This window comes from Podarcis raffonei, chromosome 12 (genome assembly GCF_027172205.1).
Source record: "Podarcis raffonei isolate rPodRaf1 chromosome 12, rPodRaf1.pri, whole genome shotgun sequence".
NCBI classification, from domain to species: Eukaryota; Metazoa; Chordata; class Lepidosauria; order Squamata; family Lacertidae; genus Podarcis; species Podarcis raffonei.
This window is the reverse complement of record NC_070613.1, coordinates 55,822,892-55,845,301: the sequence shown is the minus strand read 5'-3', so window position 1 is coordinate 55,845,301 and position 22,410 is coordinate 55,822,892. Positions and strand designations below refer to the sequence as shown.

The 22,410-nt window shown below is 42.5% G+C and overlaps 1 protein-coding gene across 1 annotated transcript in view; it reads left to right on the top strand.

The window, feature by feature from the left end:
* Positions 1–22,410, top strand: part of VPS41 (VPS41 subunit of HOPS complex) — a 110,752-nt gene that overhangs the window by 36,536 nt on the left and 51,806 nt on the right. Inside the window, exons 5-7 of the mRNA XM_053359612.1 lie at positions 8,266–8,340; positions 11,512–11,574; positions 12,638–12,703. Coding sequence (XP_053215587.1) covers positions 8,266–8,340; positions 11,512–11,574; positions 12,638–12,703 — 204 coding nt within the window. The remainder of the gene's footprint in view (positions 1–8,265; positions 8,341–11,511; positions 11,575–12,637; positions 12,704–22,410) is intronic.

Here is a 22,410-nt window from a genome sequence, read left to right as displayed (position 1 = left end):
GATCTGAGGCTTCTTATTACCTTGATGGGATTATCCACAAAGCGTGTCATGCTTCGAAAGTCCTTTTAAACCACCCCTCCACCCACTGCCACACTTTGCCCTGCTTCAACCCATATTCAATCTCTCCTTTCTCACAAGTTCATCTTCCTCAATCCCATGCACATTTGATGGGTGACGCATTTTGTAAACAGCCCTGATACCGTTTTACATCTGACAGGGAAGCAAGCCTTATAATGACTCTGTTGGTGTTATTACGGTGAATGATAAAGAACCCAGTTAATTGCTTTCAGAAAAATGATGCTTTGCTCCCCCCTGCCCCCACAAAGCAAGGAAGTTTACTTCTATTGATTTAAGATGGAGAAATATTTTACTTCGGGTTGCACTTTCATATGCGTTAGTCTTTATCACTTCACATGTTTTGACAAGCCGTGTAAATGTTTCTGTTTATTACTCTAACAGCATCATTTCAGTTGTCTTTGTCAGTAGCACAGAAGACAAAGCAGCGAAACGCCAACTAGACCGCAGAATTGAATGTTTACGTGCTTTTGAAAATAATCTGCCAGGGTACTCTGCTTATTAACTTTGTGGGTGCAATTCAAGAAACGTTAGTTGCACTGAAGTCTCGTTGAAATCAATAGGACAAATCTCCTCCCTTTGAAACGGGTTGTTCACATTCACAGATGCGAAGTACAGTGGCACCGCAACTTACGTAGATTTTGCTTGCGCAGTCGCAGCTTTATGCAGATTGCCAGGGAAGGAGTGAGTGAAGACCTGCCTCAGAAACAGTGGAGGAATAAAAGATATGCATCAGGAACGGCGGGAGGAGGGGGGGATGTGGTGGCAGCATCAGCAATCCTTGGAGGCCTGATCCACTGCAGCTGTGCATTCTGCCGCTTGAGGCAGTCGCCTCACCTTGCCGAATGGGTGGGCCGGCCTTGTCTGGTGACACTTGCAAGATCTTGCAGGGCAGTCCGTCGTGTTGTGATAAGCAAACTGGTTGCTGAACCCCTGAACTACTTGCCTGAAGTCACCTCCTTGCTTTGGCATATTACCTTTGGTATGTTCCCTGTTGTAGGAGCTCAGCAGAGTTAAAAGACTATGCTGTGCCAAACTCTTTAAGAGACAGGAAGCTTATTAGATAGATGTGCGTTTGCTAAATCCCAACAACCTTTTAAAAGTATTGGGGGATTTGGAAAGGATTGGCTCCTAAGAAGCCAGCATACTGCTGATTCCCTTGGCTTTTCCCTTTTCCCCTAAGCTTCATTTTCTGCTTGCGCCCACCATTTTTCCTGTGAGAAAGAGACAGGGAAGTGGGCAGTTGTTTAAAAGTTGCAAGTTCTCAAACCTTATGAGGAGTAAAGATAAAAGTATATCCATTTTAATTCCAAGTTTTTATAATTCATCCTCGAACAGTCAACTGCTCTCTAACATGCGATACCCTAAGGCAGGGGTGTCAAACTCAAATTCATCGGGGGCCGCATCAGCAGTTTGGTCACCCTCAAAGGGCCAGTTTTATCTGTAGGACTATGTAAAGGACATGCAAAGTGGAGGTTTCCTGTGTAGAACGGCCGGCGCCGCTAGAGGGCAGACGTTCTCTGGCTTGTAGGCTGCCGCGCATGCGCTGAAGAGGCAGCTTTCTTGTGTAAAAAAAAAAAAAGCGAGCATAAAAGGTGAAGGCTGGCGGCCAGCGGCGGCTACGCGGGCCATATGACGAGGTCTGGCGGGCCGGATTCGGCCCGCGGGCCTTGTGTTTGACATCCGTGCCCTAAGGAATCTCTTTTTGGTGATCCAATATATGTTTCCCTTCAAGATCTCTTTGTCTAAACAAAGAGGGCCATAGGAAACATAATGTTTTGAGGGGTCTCGCAGCTATCAATAACTCAGCAGTGTCCTTTTGCTTTGCCTATTAGCTCTTTAGGTTTCCCAGTGGCAAAGCATTATTTTGGGAGTAGCCAGTATGGTGCCCCTCAGATGTTTTTGGGCTCCAACTCCCATCACCCCCGGAAAGTCAGGTGTGATGAGAGTTGTAGTCCACAATATTTGAGAAGCACCATGTTGCCCAACATGGGATTATGCCATTGGCTGTATGTAGGAGTTGGCACTCCCACGAATGGGAAAGAGCTCTTTTATCTTGGCCTACATTTTTTGATGTTTCTGGAGAGATGGTGAGGGCCACTCTGCAGCAACTCCCAGTTCGCTCAGAAAGGATCGGGATGTCTTACGATACACCCAAGTGCTCTGAGAACAAAAGAAACAGCAGATTGTCATGTTTTTGTTACTGTGCTGCTTGCCTATACAGGGGAAAATAGCTCTGAATTCAGATTTGGAGCTTTTCAGAATTGGTGGCAAAAATAATAAGGCATGTAGGTGACTCCAGTTCCATTCAAGATCTCATAAATCACTTGAGGGAAAGGTTAGAGAGGGAAAAGGCTGTGTACTATTAACGGGAGGACTTGTGTGCTCATATGCCAAACCAACCACTTAGAATTATTCAGAGTTCTTTCATTAATAGAATGTTGTTTACATTGAGATGTTTTTCTTGTTTGAAAGTCAAAAGCAATGAAATTAAAATAGGACAGCACTTGTTAAATAAGGTGACGTTAATGGTGGACTTGCAGCCCTTTGTTGCTATTTAAAAAGAAAGCCAGACATGAATTTTTAAGAATAAAAAATGACATGTCAGGGAAATAACATGGTGTACAAAGCACACGAGTATGACAATCCTTTATTCCCAATGGGTGTTAAGATATTGTTGATAATGAACTTTGTATAGCTAACAGCTTTACCTCTACCAGGAAGTTGAACCTTATTCATTTTAAAAGCCATGACAGGGTTTATGATTGCTCATTATTGCATTCCTGATAGAATGCTAAATTTGTGGTGGCAATTCCTTTAAAAAAAAGGAAAGAAAAAGACATCAAATGTAGAAATAATCTGTGTATGATTTTCTTGCTCTACCATCTAAGAACTGGCCTTTAATTACAGCCCTGGGGACGGCATGTCCCTCATTGCACTGAAAAGTGTAAGTGGGCTTGGAAACTTCTGCGTAGTCCCATTCCAACTTTAAGAAATAAAGAAATGGAGACATAGAGCTATCTTATGCATCAGAAATTAAAAGGAAGCAGCTGGTGCAAGTCACCTGATTTTGAAGCTAGGTGTAAAAGCAGGACTGCCACCAACTAATGTTCAGGGTCATCTTAGGCAGGTTTACTTGCCTGCCTGCAGCCTTAGCGAATCATGTTGGGATCAGTCAGTTAATTGACTATCACATTTGCATATGAATGAAAGCTGTTGTTCTTAACCTTGCATATGCTGGCGGAAGCATCATCCTAGGAAGAGGCTTTGGTTTACCGTGCGAAGGAAAAGGGGATACATAACTTTTCAAATGGTGCTTATCATTACAGTGGTTTTTTTATATACCGTATATATAGAAAGCATAAAGGTAAAGGTACCCCTGCCCGTACGGGCCAGTCATGTCCGACTCTAGGGTTGTGCGCCCATCTCACTTAAGAGGCCGGGGGCCAGCGCTGTCCGGGTCACGTGGCCAGCGTGACAAAGCTGCTCTGGCGAACCTGCACCAGCGCAGCACACGGAAACGCCATTTACCTTCCCGCTATAAAGCGGTACCTATTTATCTACTTGCACTTTAAGGGTGCTTTCGAACTGCTAGGTGGGCAGGAGCTGGGACTGAACGACGGGAGCTCACCTGTGGGGATTCGAACCGCCGACCATACGATCAGCAAGTCCTAGGCACTGAGGTTTTACCCACAGCGCCACCTGCATCCCACTAATAATAATAATAATAATAATAATAATAATAATAATAATAATATCTTTATTGTCATTACCCCCTCTCGGGGACAACGAAATTACTTGACTGCTCCATAAAAACACTAATTAAAACAATACAGTATAGTACAGCAAGGAAGATTAGATGACTTTCAAAGTCCAGGCTTCCCATTCAGGGCCGAGATCGCTCTGGAGAAGAAGCTGTTCTTAAGACGGCTCGTTCTTGTCTTCATCGTCCTGTATCTCCGTCCCGACGGCAGGAGCTCGAAGAGACCGTGACCAGGATGCGATGGATCTTTTACTATGTCCAGTGCCTTCCTATGGCACCTTGTGGCATAAATCTGCTCTAAGGTGGAGAGTGGGCAGCCAACAATGCTCTCTGCTGCCTTAACAACTCTGCACAACCCCATCCTGTCCTGGGTAGTACAGCTTCCGTACCACACACATAAGCCATAAGTGAGCACGCTCTCAATGGCACAGTGATAGAAGGCAAGCAGCAGTTTCTGCGGAAGATGGTTTTTCCTTAGAATTCTCAAAAAGTACAGTCTCTGCTGCGCCTTCTTCACAAGCCCCCTTGTGTTGACACTCCAGGACAGATCCTCTTGTAATTCAATGCCCAAAAATCTGAACGTTGTTACCCTCTCCACACAGACCCCATCAATCAAAAGTGGCTGGACATTGCTCTTCTGTCTCCTGAAGTCCACCACAAGCTCCTATAGAAAGTATTGTATGTATTAAGGGGGCACTTACAAGATTTTAAAAATCTGCTGTTATAAGCCTCAGATTTCTACAGCATATAAAAATGACACATGTTGATTGAGCCTTAAAACTTCATCTGCCTGATGATGTCTATAAATGTGCCAAATTTCAAACAAATCCAGTTTTACTAGAGCAAGCTAAAAAGTGTTGCAAATGGGCACTTTGCCTCTTTTTACTCCCAATTTTTACATAAACATCTCCTGTTACTCATTTATTGCATTTATCCCACATTTTTCTCCAAGGAGCTCAAGGTGGTGAACATGCTTCTCCTCCTTCTCATTTAATCTCCACAACAACCCTGTGAGGTGGGTAAGACTGAGAGGCTCTGAATGACCCAAAATCTCAAAGCATCTTCATGACCGAGTGGGGATTTAAACCCTGGTCTCTCAGGTCCTGACATTTTTAAGGACTAGACTATACTGACTCTTTATCCTCCCCCCCAAAAAAAATTGTTGAAATCTAGTGGTGTACTTTATTCAGACTTCTTTAAAGAAGGCATACTTTCTGAACAGTTGTTACAGTTTATTTACAGTCATCATACCCCATGGTTTATCAGTAGTGGCGCCCTTCCTGTGGAATGCCCTCCCGTCAAATGTCAAGGAAATAAACAACTATCTGGCTTTTAGAAGACACCTGAAGGCAGCCCTGTTTAGGGAAGTTTTTAACGTTTGATGTTATATTGTGTTTTTATTTCTGTTGGGAGCCACCCAGAGTGGCTGGGGAAACCCAGCCAGCAGATTGGTGGAGTATGATGATGATGATGATGATGATGATGATGATGATGATGTAATGTGACGTACAATCTATTGCAGATTAAACATGCCGGTCGTCCCCCCCCCCCCCGGCTGGTGATATATCCAAAGTCATAGACTGTGCCCCCATGGTAGATGAATGATCAAAGCTGTTGACTTTCCGATCATCACATTGATCACTTTGTTTTGAGGAAAATCTTTGGGCTCAATTACTGTTTTTAGATACATTTGCATATATGATAAAATGTTGTGCCCAGGCTGTGATGGGATTAGCTGAGATTTTTTTCTAGTGGGTGAGTCAGCAGGTCCATCCTGTCATGAAATGTGGTTTGCCATAATTGCAATTGAGCATCAGTCTGCTTTTCACACCCCTAATCTGTGTGCTGCATGCTTGTTAACCATGGCTAAAAGGCATGAAGTCACACAGTCAACTTTTTAAAACGTTTTTAGAATTCTAGCTCACAAATATTGCCTCTCTCCCAGAAATGGAGTCAAATCCAGCCCTAATGTTTGTTATTCATTCTGCCTCCCATCCACAGGGATGCAGCATTTGTGAAAGAATCAATTATCCATTTGTTAGTCAGAGGAGCTTTACAAATTATACATTAGCAGATTGATTTCTCAGGTTCACCGTTGAGGGACTGACACTATGAGGTGGGATGATGATGAGCATCTAGGGAAAAGAAGTTGCCACACAGTTAAAAGAGGCTCTTTGAATGGCCATGAATTTATTCCTAATTGAAGAGCTGACATAATCCATACTAAGTGTATTTATTTCAAGCATTTTACATTAGGTAATTGATTATCACACAGGCTGTATTTTGCAAGTGGAAGCTTTTCTTCAAATTTAGGGTTTTGTAGAAAGCTTTTCTTATCAGATACTTACTGGTCTCCTCCCCTGCCAAACGCACAAACCATTTCTCCTGAACTTTCTCCCTCCTATTAAAGTTACATTTTTGTTCTAATAGTGTCAGCCTGACAATATTGATTTCTTTTGAACAGTCAAACTTATATTGTCCAGAATCCCAAACAGGTCTCCCTCAGAAATAAAACTGCAGCTAATGGGAATTCAGTGAGGGACGTTTATTCCTCACTGACACAACTTTCAAGACTTTCTTCATGAAAACCTGATTTTTGTCCTCAAGTTAATCATCTAACTCCTAAAGTTCTTTAGAGAGGGAACTTACTCAGCTAATTTCCAGTCTTATTGTTCATTGCTTTTATACTTTGTCCTTGCTATAATGTAATATTCACATTGCTGCAGTGCAAAATCTGAATCCTCTGAACACTACTGTGAGTAATCTCACTTTGGGACCTGCCTGCTCATGTAAGTGAGAGCTGCTTTGGCTAGAGTGACGTTCAGCCATCCACAAATCTGCTCATGTGAGCAGTTGTAAGGGAGGCACAAACTGGCAAGATTTCCCCAACCATTTTCTGAATTCAAATGAACACCTGATTAATTGCTAGACCTGACTCACCGCGATGCAATGATCACGGTAATTGCTGTTCACTTGCCAGGAACAGCTAGGCATCTTCAGGGCAGCACGGTGTAATGGGAGAGACATAACCCTTCGCAGCTCTTCAGTGTAGTGATGGCTGCCACCAGCAGAAAATACCGTATTTTTCGCTCTATAAGACGCACCAGACCACAAGACACACCTAGTTTTTGGAGGAGGAAAACAAGAAAAAAAATATTCTGAATCTCAGAAGCCAGAACAGCAAGAGGGATCGCTGTGCAGCGAAAGCAGCGATCCCTCCTGCTGTTCTGGCTCCTGGGATAGCTGCGCAGCCTGCATTCGCTCCATAAGACGCACACACATTTCCCCTTACTTTTTACGAGGGAAAAAGTGAGTCTTATAGAGCAAAAAATACGGTATTCCACATTATCAATCTCCCTTGGAACTTAGGCTATAGTCTGTGACATATTAGCACCAAAAGACTTTGGGCAGGCTTGCAAATAACTACTCTTCTGGTCACCAGCTTTTTGTGACTAGGCATAGCAGGCTTATATAAGTCTGTTCTTCCCACTCCAGTTTATGTCACAGGTTAGTAACCTGTTTGATGAGTAGACCTGTTTGCACACCTGACTTCTGGGACCCCGCTCTCCTTGCTTTCTTGGGCTGTTTGAAAATTGGCATTCCATGAATCCTTAGAAGCATATCAGGGATACTTCTGTGAGAGGACAAGAAATGGCAGACAGCCTTGCCCACTACTGCCAGTTTTATATTGTAATGTGCAGTGTCAAAGGCATTCTAGGTGATAATAATAATAATAATAATAATAATAATAATAATAATAATAATAGAAGATGTGTTTGCCACTCTGGGCTCCATCAGGAGAAACCGTTGGATCTAAATTGACTTGAGTAGATAATCTATTACAATATGCCCCAGAATTCTTTGTAATGTGCAGTGGACAAATGAATAGGAATGATGTACCCTAAACTACTGAGATTGTTTCACAGTATTTAGCAAAGATTTTAAAAGTCAAATTTAAAACTACTTAATTTTACTTAATGGTGGCTACCGAGTCTTTTATATGTTTTATGTGTTTGAAATATGTCTGGATTAACAATGTTTTATGGATTTCCCCCCTCTCTCTTTTATGATTTTATTGTCTAAATTATGCCAATAGGGAAAACATTCTGGGAGGACAGTAAGTCTGAACACTACTGCCAAACAGCAGCAATACTAGTTATCTGTTGCAGCCTGCCCAGGAGCTGCGCGCACACACACCTTGTTCTTCCTTTTGTTAGCAGTCCCAGGCAGGCAGCAAAACCAGGTTGAGCTTCTGATGAGCCACTACATATGACTAGTGGGCAGCATTTAATTTGGTGGGTTGTGGGTACTGCACACCTGGTTTTTGTATTGGGTGGGAGGTGGAGGCAACTTGCTTCTTCTGCATTGTGCATTCTAAAATGTTCTCTCTCTCTCTCTCTCTCTCTCTCCCCCCAAACTTTTAACAGAGTCCAGTTAAGATAAATCAAATTAGCCTGGATGAAAGTGGAGAACACATGGGTGTTTGCTCTGAAGATGGCAAGGTATGGCTTTTCCACATTTAGCATGAAATGGTGATGTGCCACTTTCCAAGTCCTCAGGAGATCTCTGTACGGCAAAATCCTATAACAACAGCACCTGGATCTTGTGTTTTAGTACCTGACTCACTTACAAAAAACCCCTCATAATTAAAGTCAAATATATTTGGCCCAAATGTGCCTAAGGAAAAGTAATTACAAGAAATGTCAATAATGTTACTGGTATTAAACTGATTAACAGCCGTGGCACAGGGACTTGTCACTGTAATCATTACTACTGTGCCAGTTATACTTCACTGACTAGTCTGATGTTCCTGCAAGACAGTAGCTTAATGCTTCTCTGCTATAAATCCACAAAATTGGATTTTTGTGGGCAAGATTTCTTTGGGCTGGTGGTTTTGGTTCTGGTTGTTTTTTTAAAAGCACCTTATGATTGTTTCCTCTGAAATCTTTTGATAAGCAGTCATAGTTTATCAGAGGAATATAGTGCCTTGCAGTTGCTCCTTTAAACAAATGTGAAATCAATACATATAATACATGTACAGTTTCCTTAAAAATGTGGCACCTTCTTCCTCGACTGGAGACATACATCATTTTGTGTACCGCACAGCTAACAATTAGCATTGTTTTCCTGGAATGTTAAGAGCTGTGACATTTTAGTGATTTTGATGATCGATTTCCCCACTTATTAGAATGTCTTTGTTCATTTGTTTGCTTTTAAGACCATGGCAGTCTTTGCTAATATTGGTTGTGATAATAAAATTCCAAATCGTAACCTATTCAGGATGCTTTTTCTGGGAATAATGGTGCTAGCAGGCACAGTGTATTAACGTCATTCCCCAAGATCCATCTCACTTAACTGGCTAGAACACTATTTGTTACTAATCACATTCTTAGGCAGGATTTTTAGGAACAGTAAACTAAAATAAATACTGAAGTATATATATTTTTCTTCCCACAGGAGCAAAAAGTAGTAAACTCATTTAATCTGTGCTTTTAGTGAGCGAATAAATGCCATAAATAAGTTTACGGTTCCCAGTGTGTTGTCCTCCGAAGAAATCTTGATGTTACAATAATTGGCACAATAATTGAGATACTATTGCTGGTAAAAGAGGTTGTAGAATTTTATAACCAGTGTGAGAGGCTCTTAAGAGTAATGCAATTGTCTTGGCAAGATAAGACAGAAGCCAATAATTGTGTACGATAATCAAAAGTGATGTGCTTATATATTCAAGAAGTAAAGTTTTGGTGTGATTTGATATATTTAGATTAGAAAAATATTTTTTTTGCAGTTGAGATTGGCTGTGCATTTGCACACTGAAGGCTCAACACATGCTTGGAAGGACAGGCAGGGGTTCCAAGTGCCATACATTTCAGTTCTCCAAGTTTATTCATTTAGTTTTGGTAGTTATAGCTCACCTTTCCAACCACACTGAGACACTCAAGTTGACTAGCAGCCGTGTATTTTTACGAACAATCAGACAAGGAGCTAAAAACAAAAGGTATGAAAGAACACAGCAGATTTAGGAGCCAGCCATACCACAAGCCCGCAGAATTAAAAGTGTTTTAGTGTAGCATCCAAAGGCCATAGCTGAAAGGGTCAGGCTGAACTCAGCAGGCCTGGACTCCCCTGGAGCCTTGCCCATTGTGCCTCTCATGGTGGCAGGACATGGAGCAAAATGACCCCAAAGTCCAGAAGATCTGAGTGAACAGGCAGGCACTTGTGGGAGGAGGTGATTTGGCACCAAGCTGCTGGCAGTGTTAAAGGTAACGTGCTTGGAAATAAATGGAAAGCCAGTGCAGATGGAATAGCAGTGGAATAATATACTCCACAGGGACCTGGGTGGCGCTGTGGGTTAAACCACAGAGCCTAGGACTTGCCGATCAGAAGGTTGGCGTTTCGAATCCCTGTGATGGGGTGAGCTCCCATTGCTCAGTCCCTGCTCCTGCCAACCTAGCAGTTCGAAAGCACGTCAAAGTGCAAGTAGATAAATAGGTACCGCTCCGGCGGGAAGGTAAACGGTGTTTCCGTGCGCTGCTCTGGTTCGCCAGAAGCGGCTTAGTCCCGCTGGCCACATGACCCGGAAGCTGTACGCCGGCTCCCTCGGCCAATAAAGCGAGATGAGCGCAGCAACCCCAGAGTCGGCCACGACTGGACCTAATGGTCAGGGGTCCCTTTACCTTTTAATATACTCCACAAAATTGCCTATACTGTAGTAGCAGCATTTTGGAGCAACTGAGGTTTCAGAACTTGGATATGATTGTCCAAGACCCACGAGTCTTTCTGCGCTGTATTATTGCTGCTATGCCTACAGGAACATATGAATGCCTTTTCACATTTTCCAGTTTCCACACTGTTCTAAACCCTTTGGCGGAATGGTAGGGTATTTGTTCCCCTCCTTTTATTCTTTCAGCCAGAGATTTGCCCAAGACTAAGCGCCCTTGTATTGAGATGGAATTGCAACTGCCCTGCCAATCCTAATTCAACGTTTTATCCTCCTGAATTAGTAACTGGGAAAACAGGAGGTGTTGCGACTAAAGGGGTAGTTTCTTTTACAGCACATTTCTTGCTATGCATTTGGGGGCCTGTCATTCAGATATTCACCACTGTATTATCTCAACATTTAAAAGCTTTGCTTGGCAGTTATTAGGGACAAATATATGATATGATGATATGACTGAAGTGTAACTGGGAGTATTCCACAAGGTAAATATGTTAGCATTTAGCACTCTTGAAGCTGCATTTTAAAACATAATGAAAATATGTATAATGGTAGAAAAGCAAAGCCTCTGAGATAATAGAAGGTTTCCATTCATGTTCTATTTATTGTAGAAATGGAAATTATTTTCTGTTTTAGTCAGGTGGTTATCAATTCAATAAAAGTGTTTGGCGTAAAGCGTGGAGAGTCCTTTGTCCTTCTGGTGGTTCTAGCATCTTAATTGCGTAGAAGCACTTTCGTGTTTCTATTAAATACTTTAATGGAATCAAGGAAAGCTTTGGATAATTTTAAACTATTACAGTGTGCTGCAAATATATTTGTTTTTTGTTTTGTTTTTTTAAAAAAACCAAACTATGATGTATTTGCTGTTGCCATTTATACTCACCTTTTGACTTCTGAAGTGGGATAAATAATAGACAATTTAATATGGTTTTAAAAGCATATCCTTTAATTTCAGGTGCAGGTGTTTGGATTGTACACAGGGGAAGAATTCCACGAAACGTTTGATTGCCCTATTAAAGTAAGAGCTTAGTTAAGTCTTAACAAATGTACTATTGTTACATTCAGCAAATAGCCATGACCATTTCTTTTCTCCAAAAAAAGAAAAAGAACATGAATATATCATAGATTTCATTCAAAAGTTTTGGTATGGACAATGATGGTGTTCCTCCATTATTCCTCTGCAAAGCAGAGGGATTTGTCCTCTTTGTGCTTGCTTTTTAGGTCCATGGGCACATTTGGAATTCAGAGGGAGTGCTGTGGGTGCCATCCTCCTCTGCTCACCTATCCCCAACGCCCCCCAGATCAACCTGCCCCCCAGAAAAGTAGAAGGGCAGAGCACAAATGCACACAAATGTTTCCTCTCCAAGGGATGTGGGTCAAAGTCAGAACCAATAGAATAAACTGCGCCTTGAAAAGGTGCATCAAAGGTATCTCTTCACCCGAAGGCACCATGCTGGCGACTCCTGCTGCAAGGGCTTTCCTGGCCAGTTACTTCTTCTTCCCACCCCAAAATAATGTGGAATGTTTCAGAAACATGCTCGGTAGACAAGCCAAAGAAAGCAACAATGAGAAGCAAATCACAAGCCAACAATATGTGATAGTTCTGCGAAAGCAAACTAGCTGATGGGTGTAGAATTTGTTTTAAGATAGTATGTGGGGTTATAGTAAGTAGGACCACGGACTCTGAACCGGAATAATTGTAGGGTCTTTTCTGTGGTGGCTACTTGCTTGTGGGGTGTTCTCCCCAGGGTGGCTTGCCTGGCGCCTTCATTACATATCTTTTGGCGCCGGCCAAAAATGTTTTTCTAAAACCAGGCCTTCGATTCATTAAACAATCTATGTTAAAATATGCATTGGGGAGTATTGTTTTTCTTTGTTATGATAATGTATCTTTGTTTTTTTAGATTGTAAACTGTGATCCTTGGATGAAGGGCAATATAGAAATTTAATGAATTTAATAATAATAATAATAATAATAATAATAATAATAATAATAATAATACCTAAATAATTCTGCAGCTCATAAAACCACACAAGAATGCTATCAATAATAACACATAGTTTTCCTTCTTTATGTTCAGATTGTCGCTGTTCACCCTCAGTTTGTGAGATCACACTGCAAGCAGTTTGTAACTGGAGGGAACAAAGTAAGTTTCTCATTTCATAATACTGTGTCCGTTCTCGACAGGCAAAGTTAAAGTTCCAAAGGAACATGTGCACATATTTCCCTGGGGTTTGTCCCCCACCCCCAATCAGGTAATTCAGGGATGCTTTCAAAGGAAAATTATGGGGAGATAAAACACAGGTACCAGCATCTATTTCCCCTCTTGGCAAAACTACTACTGTTTGCCTAACTGCTAAACATGGAAGAGTTGGAAGCAGAGTCGACGCAAGAGGTGGCCTTGCACACTTCTCCGATCTATCCTTTTCTTACTTTTACTGTTTTGCTGTTCCTCATGCTGCTCCCCCATTGCTCTGCCTTGCTCTAAGAAAGGGAACGGGATCTGCCTCAGAGCACCACAATCTGGGAGAGGTGGCATGGAAGGATGTCCGCCCTGCTCTGCCAATTTCTGAAGCATTTGTCCCAAGCTCATAGTTTGTTTTGCTGCAGACAAACCGTGAACTGCAAAGTGTGTTCTTAGTTTACACGAGCCATGAGCATGGGGTTGGACCTAACACAGAGCCATAGGATGGGTTAGCTCTGATAGGATAGTGGCAGCCAGAATGGGAGAAGTTCAGTGGCTGTGAGTCCACACCTTTGTTTATTTGCTCTAAGTCATGGTTTGGATGAGTGTTATGTGTCATTTAACCGGGCTGAGACTTCAGTCTCAGTGAACAGGTTTTTGTATTTTCCAAAACCTGAGAATAGCGTGTACTTTTGGAAATGTGTTATTTGAATTGATTTTTAACAGAATTCACATTAAAGAATGCAGGCTTTTTTAGTTTTCCAAAAGCTGGTGTCATTTTCCCATCAAAAGTTCCCAAATTTTAAAAATCCCTCCGAATTAAGGAAGCATAGCCCTAAATATTTAAGGCAATAATAGGGCTGTGATCTATTTTCTCAGAATGAAGTCCCCCAGAATTGACTGAGGCTTGTTTTCTGGAGGTTGTGTTGCTTAGGATGGCATCCCATGATTTATTAAAAATAAACTGAACTTAAAACTTTAATTTGTGCTATAACACTATGAGTGCAAATATATTGAGTGTTGGGCTGCAGAAAATTGTGACCATGATTACTTTTTACTGGTCCTTGGCCTTTTAAATGTATAAACAGCATAATGGGTTCAGAGTTCATTGAACAGGGTGTGTGAGATTTAACGCCATAAGAAGATTTTAGAAAAGTCTGATCAGTAACAAGATGTATACATCTTGCCTGTAATTACGCGATCCGTTATTTCTGGGTTTCAGAAATAATGGTTAGTTCACTTATTATAGGAATGTTACACTAAAAAAAGTACAAGAGTGTGTCTTGTGAAAGCATCGTGAAAGTGTTTTGAGTGTTGCTGATGTGATCGAGAGGGCTTGGACTTTGAACCAAGCAGCCTTTAGCTCTTAGCCTTTGACTCTCAGACCAAAAGGGTTGTTTTAATAATAAAATGAGATACGCCTACCTGAGCTTCATGGAAATAAGGGTGGGACCAAAAAATGACAAATAATTCTCATCCTTGCCACTCTATGGTTTTAACATTCTACTATTTTGCCACAAGCTAGTATCTGCTTTCAGTGTCTGGTTAGAGCATGCTGTGATGTTTCAGTGATACTCTGCCACACTGTACGCAAAGCACTTTTGAGCACTCGAAAGTGCCAGTCAAATTATTAGTTTTGTTAGTGTGTCGGCTGCAGTGTGCAGGTGTGTCTCGCAAATGTTCCCCACGCTCCTCCTGGGGCTGGAAAAGGGTTAGTTTAACCTCCGGTTTGCTACTAAAACTGAATTACTGTGTCGCGAAATGATGCACGTCTAAAAAGTGTGTCACCAAGATGAAAAGTTCAGAAAGCTCTGTGTTACAGTATTCAACTGAAACAGGAATATTGTTAATTATCAGATGTTGAACTCAATGCTTGCTCTTTGACCAAAACGACTGTTTCCTGATATTGGTTGCTTTTGTGGCACCGAACAATATATGCTCTTGAAAGGCTCCTGAAAGGTGTAGCAGAAACAGTGATCTTCTTTGACCGATGGGTATGTTACTAACTAACAGAACCCTTCTTGCCCATTTCACACTGCAATTAAGTTCAGCAAGTTTTGAATGGAGCACTTGGCAGATGATGACAACCCTGCAATAATAATACATTGTAAATAACAGGGCATTCCCCAGCCCAGGAGGGCGGTGGAGCTCTGAGGCAAGAAGAAAAGACAAATAGTGCTATTGTAGGCCATAACCTTCTGCCTTTAAAAGAGGGTCTAATCTTAAAAAATAACAGGGTGAAAGCTTGCTAAATGAAGGTGGGAAAGCTGAAATAAAGGTGTTCTTTGGTTAACCCTCAAAGAGCTGCCACATTTTTCAACCTGCGAGCTTAAATGAATCCGGAACTTAGAGAGTGCAAACGCACCAATATTATCTAGAGGTTTAAAAATTCCAAAAGAAATGAAAGGCTATATAACTTTCCAGATAAACTGTTGATCACTACCCATACTTCTAAATAGTTTAAACTTATGGGGTTAAACCCGAATATAGTGTCATAAAGAAATATTGGTAAAACTTGACAGAAGAAAATGATTAGTGAAGATGATACATCTATGGGTTGTTGCTAGGAAAATGAAATTTTGTTGATGACTTTGCATTGTCAATTTTCAATTAATATGCTACTACATTAATTGGAGAGGTGTTCTGTTGATAATTGGAGTTGATGTCTCTCATCCCTTCACTGGCTTGGAATCTTTGTTTTTGAAGAACATGCATGTATTTGCTGCTGATCTTGATCTCTCAAGTTGTGGAGCCTGAAATAAGTAATTGCCAGCGTGTGGTGGTCCTTGGCATTTTCTGACTAAATATTGGAATTTATAAAGGGGCAAGAAAGAGCTGAAGTTCTTCCTGATCCAACTCAACCAGATAGATAGACTCCCCCACAGTGGCTGAAATTCCTGCATTTTTAATGCATCACAAGACTCACATCTATATTTATCGGCCTCTTTGGCCAAAAGAAGTAGAAATCTTGGGTAGCAAGTAAGCTGGGTCAAGACAAAAATATTCTGACAATTCAGCTGCTGTAATTTCAAGTATAGTGATAGAATTTGTATGTTTGCTGTAAAATCTGCCAAGTACTGTCTTGGATTATTATTTTTTTAATTGCCTTGATTTTTAGTGTCAGCAAATCCGGTTTATCTTTGCTTTGTGAGTAAGTAGGTGACCTTTACCTCTGAACTCCACAATATGTGCTTCATAATAACTGGTTGGATCACTCTGACAAATTATTAAATTGTCAGGATGCTGTTTGCAGCACAGTCCATTTTTAGAAACAGGGTAGTCAGCTGTTTGGTGTTGCGTTGGTAGATGAAGAGTACCAGACAAGAAAGGCAGATTGCTTTGTAAGCTGTAAAATGTCAGTCAGTAAATACTGAGAGGTCCCATTTAAGTGAAGTAAGAGTAAATACCAAGGCAATCTCTGTCCAGGTATTGGTCGATTTGCCTTAAACCGTTGTACGCCTTTATTGCCTCAGTAGCTTCTAGCTTGAAATTGCTGTCTAAAATGGGTGACCATTAGAATGTTTACATGACTCAATATCCGTGTATATATACAACACAGAAGCCAGTGGTGCAAACAACCCTTGTTGCCCCACCAGTATAAAAACTGAGCCTAGCGAGTGGTGCCAAAGCCGAACAGGAAACTGGTATGTCCTCCTTCCATACGCCCTGCTGCGTCTTATACCTCGTTTGCTGCCTCCCTCTTGGTAAAGGTAAAGGTACCCCTGCCCGTACGGGCCAGTCGTGTCCGACTCTAGGGTTGTGCGCCCATCTCACTTAAGAGGCCGGGGGCCAGCGCTGTCCGCAGACACTTCCGGGTCATGTGGCCCGCGTGACGAAGCTGCTCTGGCGAGCCAGCACCAGCGCAGCACACGGAAACGCCGTTTACCTTCCCGCTATAAAGCGGTCCCTATTTATCTACTTGCACTTAGGGGTGCTTTCGAACTGCTAGGTGGGCAGGAGCTGGGACCGAACGACGGGAGCTCACCCTGCTGCGGGGATTCGAACCGCCGACCATACGATCGGCAAGCCCTAGGCGCTGAGGTTTTACCCACAGCGCCACCCGCGTCCCTCCTTCCATACGCCCTGCTGCGTCTTGTACCTCGTTTGCTGCCTCCCTCTTGGTACCTCTGTCTTATAATTTGAACCAGAGACCAGAGCATCTTTCCTTGCCAGGAGCTCTGGGCGATATGAAGTATTGTGGGTGGGATAATAGCCATTGAGAATTGGATCCCTCTTCTCCATAGTACACCCGTCTCTCCCTCCAAGCAGGATCCTAACATTTTTGCAAGAAGAGAATCATGTGATAGCTCAGGGAAGGCGCTAGAGCAAGGGCGGGGGTCCTTAATTAACCATAGCTCCCCATTGCATTTGAACTGGAAAACAATGCTTATTGGCTTCCAAGCAAGGCAGGATCTGGAAGCCAGCTCAAACTATGGCTTCCTATCCTGGTTTGCTTGGGAACCATTAACTATAATTTCCTGATTTAGTTATAACAGGGAGCTGTGCTTAAATGCAGCTTCCTGGCTCGTCTCTACGTTCTCACCAAAAGATGCTCATGATCTACTTCAGTTTATTCAATAGGGACTTGATAGCTTAAATGCAGCCATTTGGTATGTACCTATTCGCCACCTTGGAATGAACTGTGCTTTTAAAGCGTTTTCTAAAATGTAACAATTCTGCTAATTTTAGTTCCGAGAGAGGGAAACGATCAATTTAAATTTCATCCCATTGATGTTGTTTCCAAAATTGAACTTCTAATTTAGATGACTGAAGGATTCCTCTAAGCACTCTGGAGACAGGGATTACATGTAATTAGCACTAGTGTTAATTGTTTGACAAGCTCCATTAGATTGAAATGCTACCCGCACTCTGATTCACCGCTGCTCTGTACAAAAGAGACTGTCAGCCTGATCCTCAACATAATTCTGGTGTTCAGCTGTCCAAGTCTCTCTGAGTGTAACTGAAATTTGCTTTGCAAGCTTCCTTGCAGTGGTCATTCTTGGACTAAACAGCAAGCAGATCTAAGGGGAAGAGCGTTTTCTTAGTGATGAAATGTTAATAAAAGAGGTAACACCACAGTCAGCATAACTGAGTGCCTCCTTTTTTTCCATCCCTGAAATGAGAAATACTTTTCCTGTTAATACTGTCCCCTAAAACTTCCTCCTGATTATGACAGAGTAATTGTGGGGATGGGGGAGATCATCCTAGACCTAGTGCCCTCCGTCGTCTTCAAGCTCATTCTGGAGCAAACCTAACTTTCTTCTATACACAATTTAAGAGACAATTAGCGCTAATACAGTGGTACCTCGCAAGACAAATGCCTCGCAAGACAAAAAACTCGCTAGACGAAAGGGTTTTTTGTTTTTTGAGCTGCTTCGCAAGACGGAAATGTCTTGCAAGTTTGTTTCCTTTTTCTTAACACCGTTAATACAGTTGCGACTTGACTTTGAGGAGCAACTCATAGAACGCGGTGTGGTAGCCTTTTTTGAGGTTTTTAAAGACTTTGGTGATTTTTGAAGCTTTTCCAAAACTTTCCCGACACCGTGCTTCGCAAGACGAAAAAAATCGCAAGACGACAAAACTCCCGGAACGAATTAATTTCGTCTTGCGAGGCACCACTGTAGTGACAAGCTTGTGTTGTTTTATTTCATTGCAAAATCCATCTAATTGGCTTCTAAGGAACACCAGAGTTCCCTGTAGATAGACAAACAGACAGATAGGAACTTTATTTGCATTAGCCAATAGCCGTAGCAATAAGATAAAATATACTGGGGATACAACTAAATAGTTAGCTGTACAAAATACGTTTAGGTGAAGGTAAAGGGACCCCTGACCATTAGGTCCAGTTGTGACCGACTCTGGGGTTGCAGTGCTCATCTCGCTTTATTGGCCGAGGGAGCCGGCGTACAGCTTCTGGGTCATGTGGCTAGCATGACTAAGCCGCTTCTGGAGAACCAGAGCAGCACACAGAAACGCCGTTTACCTTCCCACCGGAGCGGTACCTATTTATCTACATGCACTTTGACGTGCTTTCGAACTGCTAGGTTGGCAGGAGCAGGGACCGAGCGACAGGAGCTCACCCCGTTGCGGGGATTCGAACCGCCGACCTTCTGATCGGCAAGTCCTAGGCTCTGTGGCTTAACCCACAATGCCACCCACATCCCTAAAAGACGTTTACATCAATACAAATAACAGAATTCATACATGATCCCTGTAGGCTGTGCAAGACTCTGTGGCACAGTGGGTCAGTGCATCTGGCTCTTAACCAGAAGGATGCTGGTTGGAGCCCACCCAGGGATGGCTGTGGGCTGGATTCATGCCTTTCAGGAGGTGGGACTACAACTCCACAAGTCTGTGGTTTTATGATTCTAAGTCCTCTCGTGCAACGGAACTCGCTCCCTCTCCTCCCCACAAATACCCCCCGTGGCCCCCTAAACCTCTTCTGGGAATTCCACTTAATCCTGCCCACTGTTGGTAAGCCATTGCTTTATGAAGCCCCAAATTAAGATGCTCCAAGGATAACAGTAGGAGGAAAGTGTCCACACTTCCCGGTGCGAGCGATGAAAAGGGCGATAAAATATAGCATTGGTTGTGCTGCTGTCCGGATTTACTTGTTTCACATTATTCTGGCTCTGTAATGATCTGCTATACATACGGCAGCGGACGGAACGCGCAGCTTAAGTGCAGCTGTATTGTAACAAAGCATTAGAGAGATTTACCAGCAGAAAACAGATAGGCGAATGAAGCGTATTGCCGAGGAAGTGATTTTGCAACAGCTGCTATTGAAATATAAGTACTGAGAATGCTGACTGCTGGGATGTGGATTTATGGGAAATAAAGCCCTAAAATACTTTCTCCAGCCAAGAAGAGGGGGAAGCAACCCTTTCTTGAAAACAGCTTTTCCTCCCTCCGTACTTAGCTTTCATTGAGTTTAAATTGCTCTCGGTATAGTGGTAATGACAATTCGATACTGTAGGTGAGTTGAAGATTAGCTAAATAAATTAACCAACTTCTACTTCTTGTTCTTGCTGTTAATTACCCACCCTTCACCCTAAGGTCTCAGGCTGGGTTACAACAATTAGAACAACATGTTAAAAAGGGTTAAAAATAATTCACAACCACAGAAATAAGGGTTGCCCCCTCCCCTAAAAATACACATTTCAGGTGCAAAATTCCAGGGTCTTCAGCATTCACCAAAGGCTCTGTAATGAAAATGATACCCAGCTCTGTCTCTCTGTTCCGTCTGAATCAAGAGTGGTAGCTGAGGTGTCAGAGCAGTGCTTGGAGGTGGTGATGAACTGGAAGTTGGCCAATAAACAGAAGCTCAATCCTAAAGAGACCCAAGTTCTCATGTCCAGGAAGTGGAGAGACAGCCTGTCCTGTATGGTCTTGCCCTCCCCTGGAAGGAACAGGTTTGCGGTTTGGCGATTCTCCTGGATTCAGTGCTGCCATTGGAGGCTCAGGTGACGTCTGTGGAGATGAGTGCTTTTCCCAGCTAGTGCTGATTCACCAGCTGCAACCCCTTTTGGACAGAAACGACTTGGCCACTGTACTCCATGCTCTGGTAGCTTCCAGACTGGAGTACTGCAATGTGCCCTTAAAGATGACTTAGAAACTTCAAGTGGTCCAAGACGGTTAAATCTGTAATGATTAAATGGGCACAAGACGTTGGACATAATATCATGTTTGCTGACTGGGAACAGTTGTGGACCACCGGGATTAAATTTACGGCATGTAATGCCTTAAGAGAGAATATTATGAAAATGATATACAGGTGGTACATGACCCCAGTCAAGCTTGCAAAAATCTATCATTTGCCCGACAACAAATGTTGGAAATGTAAGGAAAATGAAGGTACATTCTTTCACCTTTGGTGGACATATCCCAGGATTAAGGCTTTCTGGGAAATGATATATAATGAATTGAAAAAGGTATTTAAATATACTTTCTTGAAGAAACCAGAGGCCTTTCTCTTGGGTATGTCTGGCCAAGTGGTGCCAAAGAAGGACAGAACTTTCTTTATGTATGCTACAACAGCAGCAAGAATACTTATCGCAAAGTATTGTAAGACGCAAGATCTACCCACTCTGGAAGAATGGCAGATGAAACTGATTGACTGTATGGGACTGGCAGAAATGACGAGCAGAATCCGTGACCAGGGAGAAGAGTCGGCGGAAGAAGATTGGAAAAAATTTAAGGACTATTTACAGAAATACTGTAAAATTAAGGAAAGTTAAATGGTGTTGGATTGAAATTGAGTGGTTTCTAGCTGTAATGATATAAAGGAACATAGATGGGGGAAAAAGGGTTTGAAAAATAAGGTAATGTTATAAGCTGTAATGCTTTAAATGAAGGATTTGCTGAACAAATAACCTTAATTGGGATACAAGGAGGAGAAGTATGAGGAGGTCTGAGAAATCTGTTATTTTAAAGTATGATTTATGAACCTTATGTCTTTTTTAATGTTTTTGTTTGTTCTGTTTTTGTTTGTTTGTTTAAAAAATTGGAAAATTTAATAAATATTCTTTAAAAAAAAATGCAGCAGCCAGTTTACTAGCTGGCGTTCTGTTTAGGTCTCATCTAACCCCTCTTTTAGAAAGCTGCGCTGGCTGCTGGATTAATTCCAGGGCCAGTTCCAGGTGCTCGTGTTAAAGTGTTTAAAGCCCAGAATGACTCAGGCTCCAAATAGAAGACCATCTCCTTCCCTACGAAGCCCATTGGTGTTAAGATTGGCAGAGGAGGGCGGGGCCTCTTACTTCTTCCATCATGCTAAGGTGTTTGAGAAGGTGGCCTGGGAAAAGGCATTCTCTGTGGCAGCCATTAAGTCAGGGGTCAGCAACTTTTTTCAGCAGGGTGTCGGTCCACTGTCCCTCAGACCTTGTGGGGGGCCGGACTATATTTTGAAAAAAAATAATAATGAATGAATTCCTATGCCCCACAAATAACCCAGAGATGCATTTTAAATAAAAGGACACATTCTACTCATGTAAAAACACGCTAATTCCTGGACCATCAGTGGGCCGGATTTAGAAGGTGATTGGGCCAGATCCTGCCCCCAGGCCTTAGTTTGCCTACCCATGCCTTAAGTTGTGGAACACCATGGAGCTGTGTCTGGCATCTTCAGTAGTTGCTGTGTGACCAGTTGCTCTGTAGAGTCTCCCCTCCCGCCCCGAAATTCTTGATTTACAGCATGCAGCCCATAGGCTTCAGGTATCCGTGATGCACTGATGCTGTTGCGTCAGTGGTGGGCAATCCTTGGCCTGTTGCCAGACTCCCAAGTCACACCATCTCTGTCCATTGGTTGTGCCAGCTGGGGCCTATCAAGAGCAGCATCTAGAGGGTCACAAGTTGACCTGAGATCCAGACATTCTGGCACAGAAGGGGGGCAGATTCTGCTGTGAAGCTACTTCCCCCTGCCAGTGCATTGTTGGTTGAAGAACCCATGGGCATATATGATGCATCAGGAGCATACACTCTTAACAACTACATACGCATGTTAGTTGCTGAATGGAGAGGTCACCGCCATCTATTCTTCCAAGAACCCACCAGCCAACCTCAATTTGGTAGCTTAATTTCAGTTTGTTAGGGGTAACAGTTTGTTTTGTCCCTTCCAATTCTTCAATTTTATGAATCTCTGAAATTGTTGCCTGATGTGCATGCTGATGGCA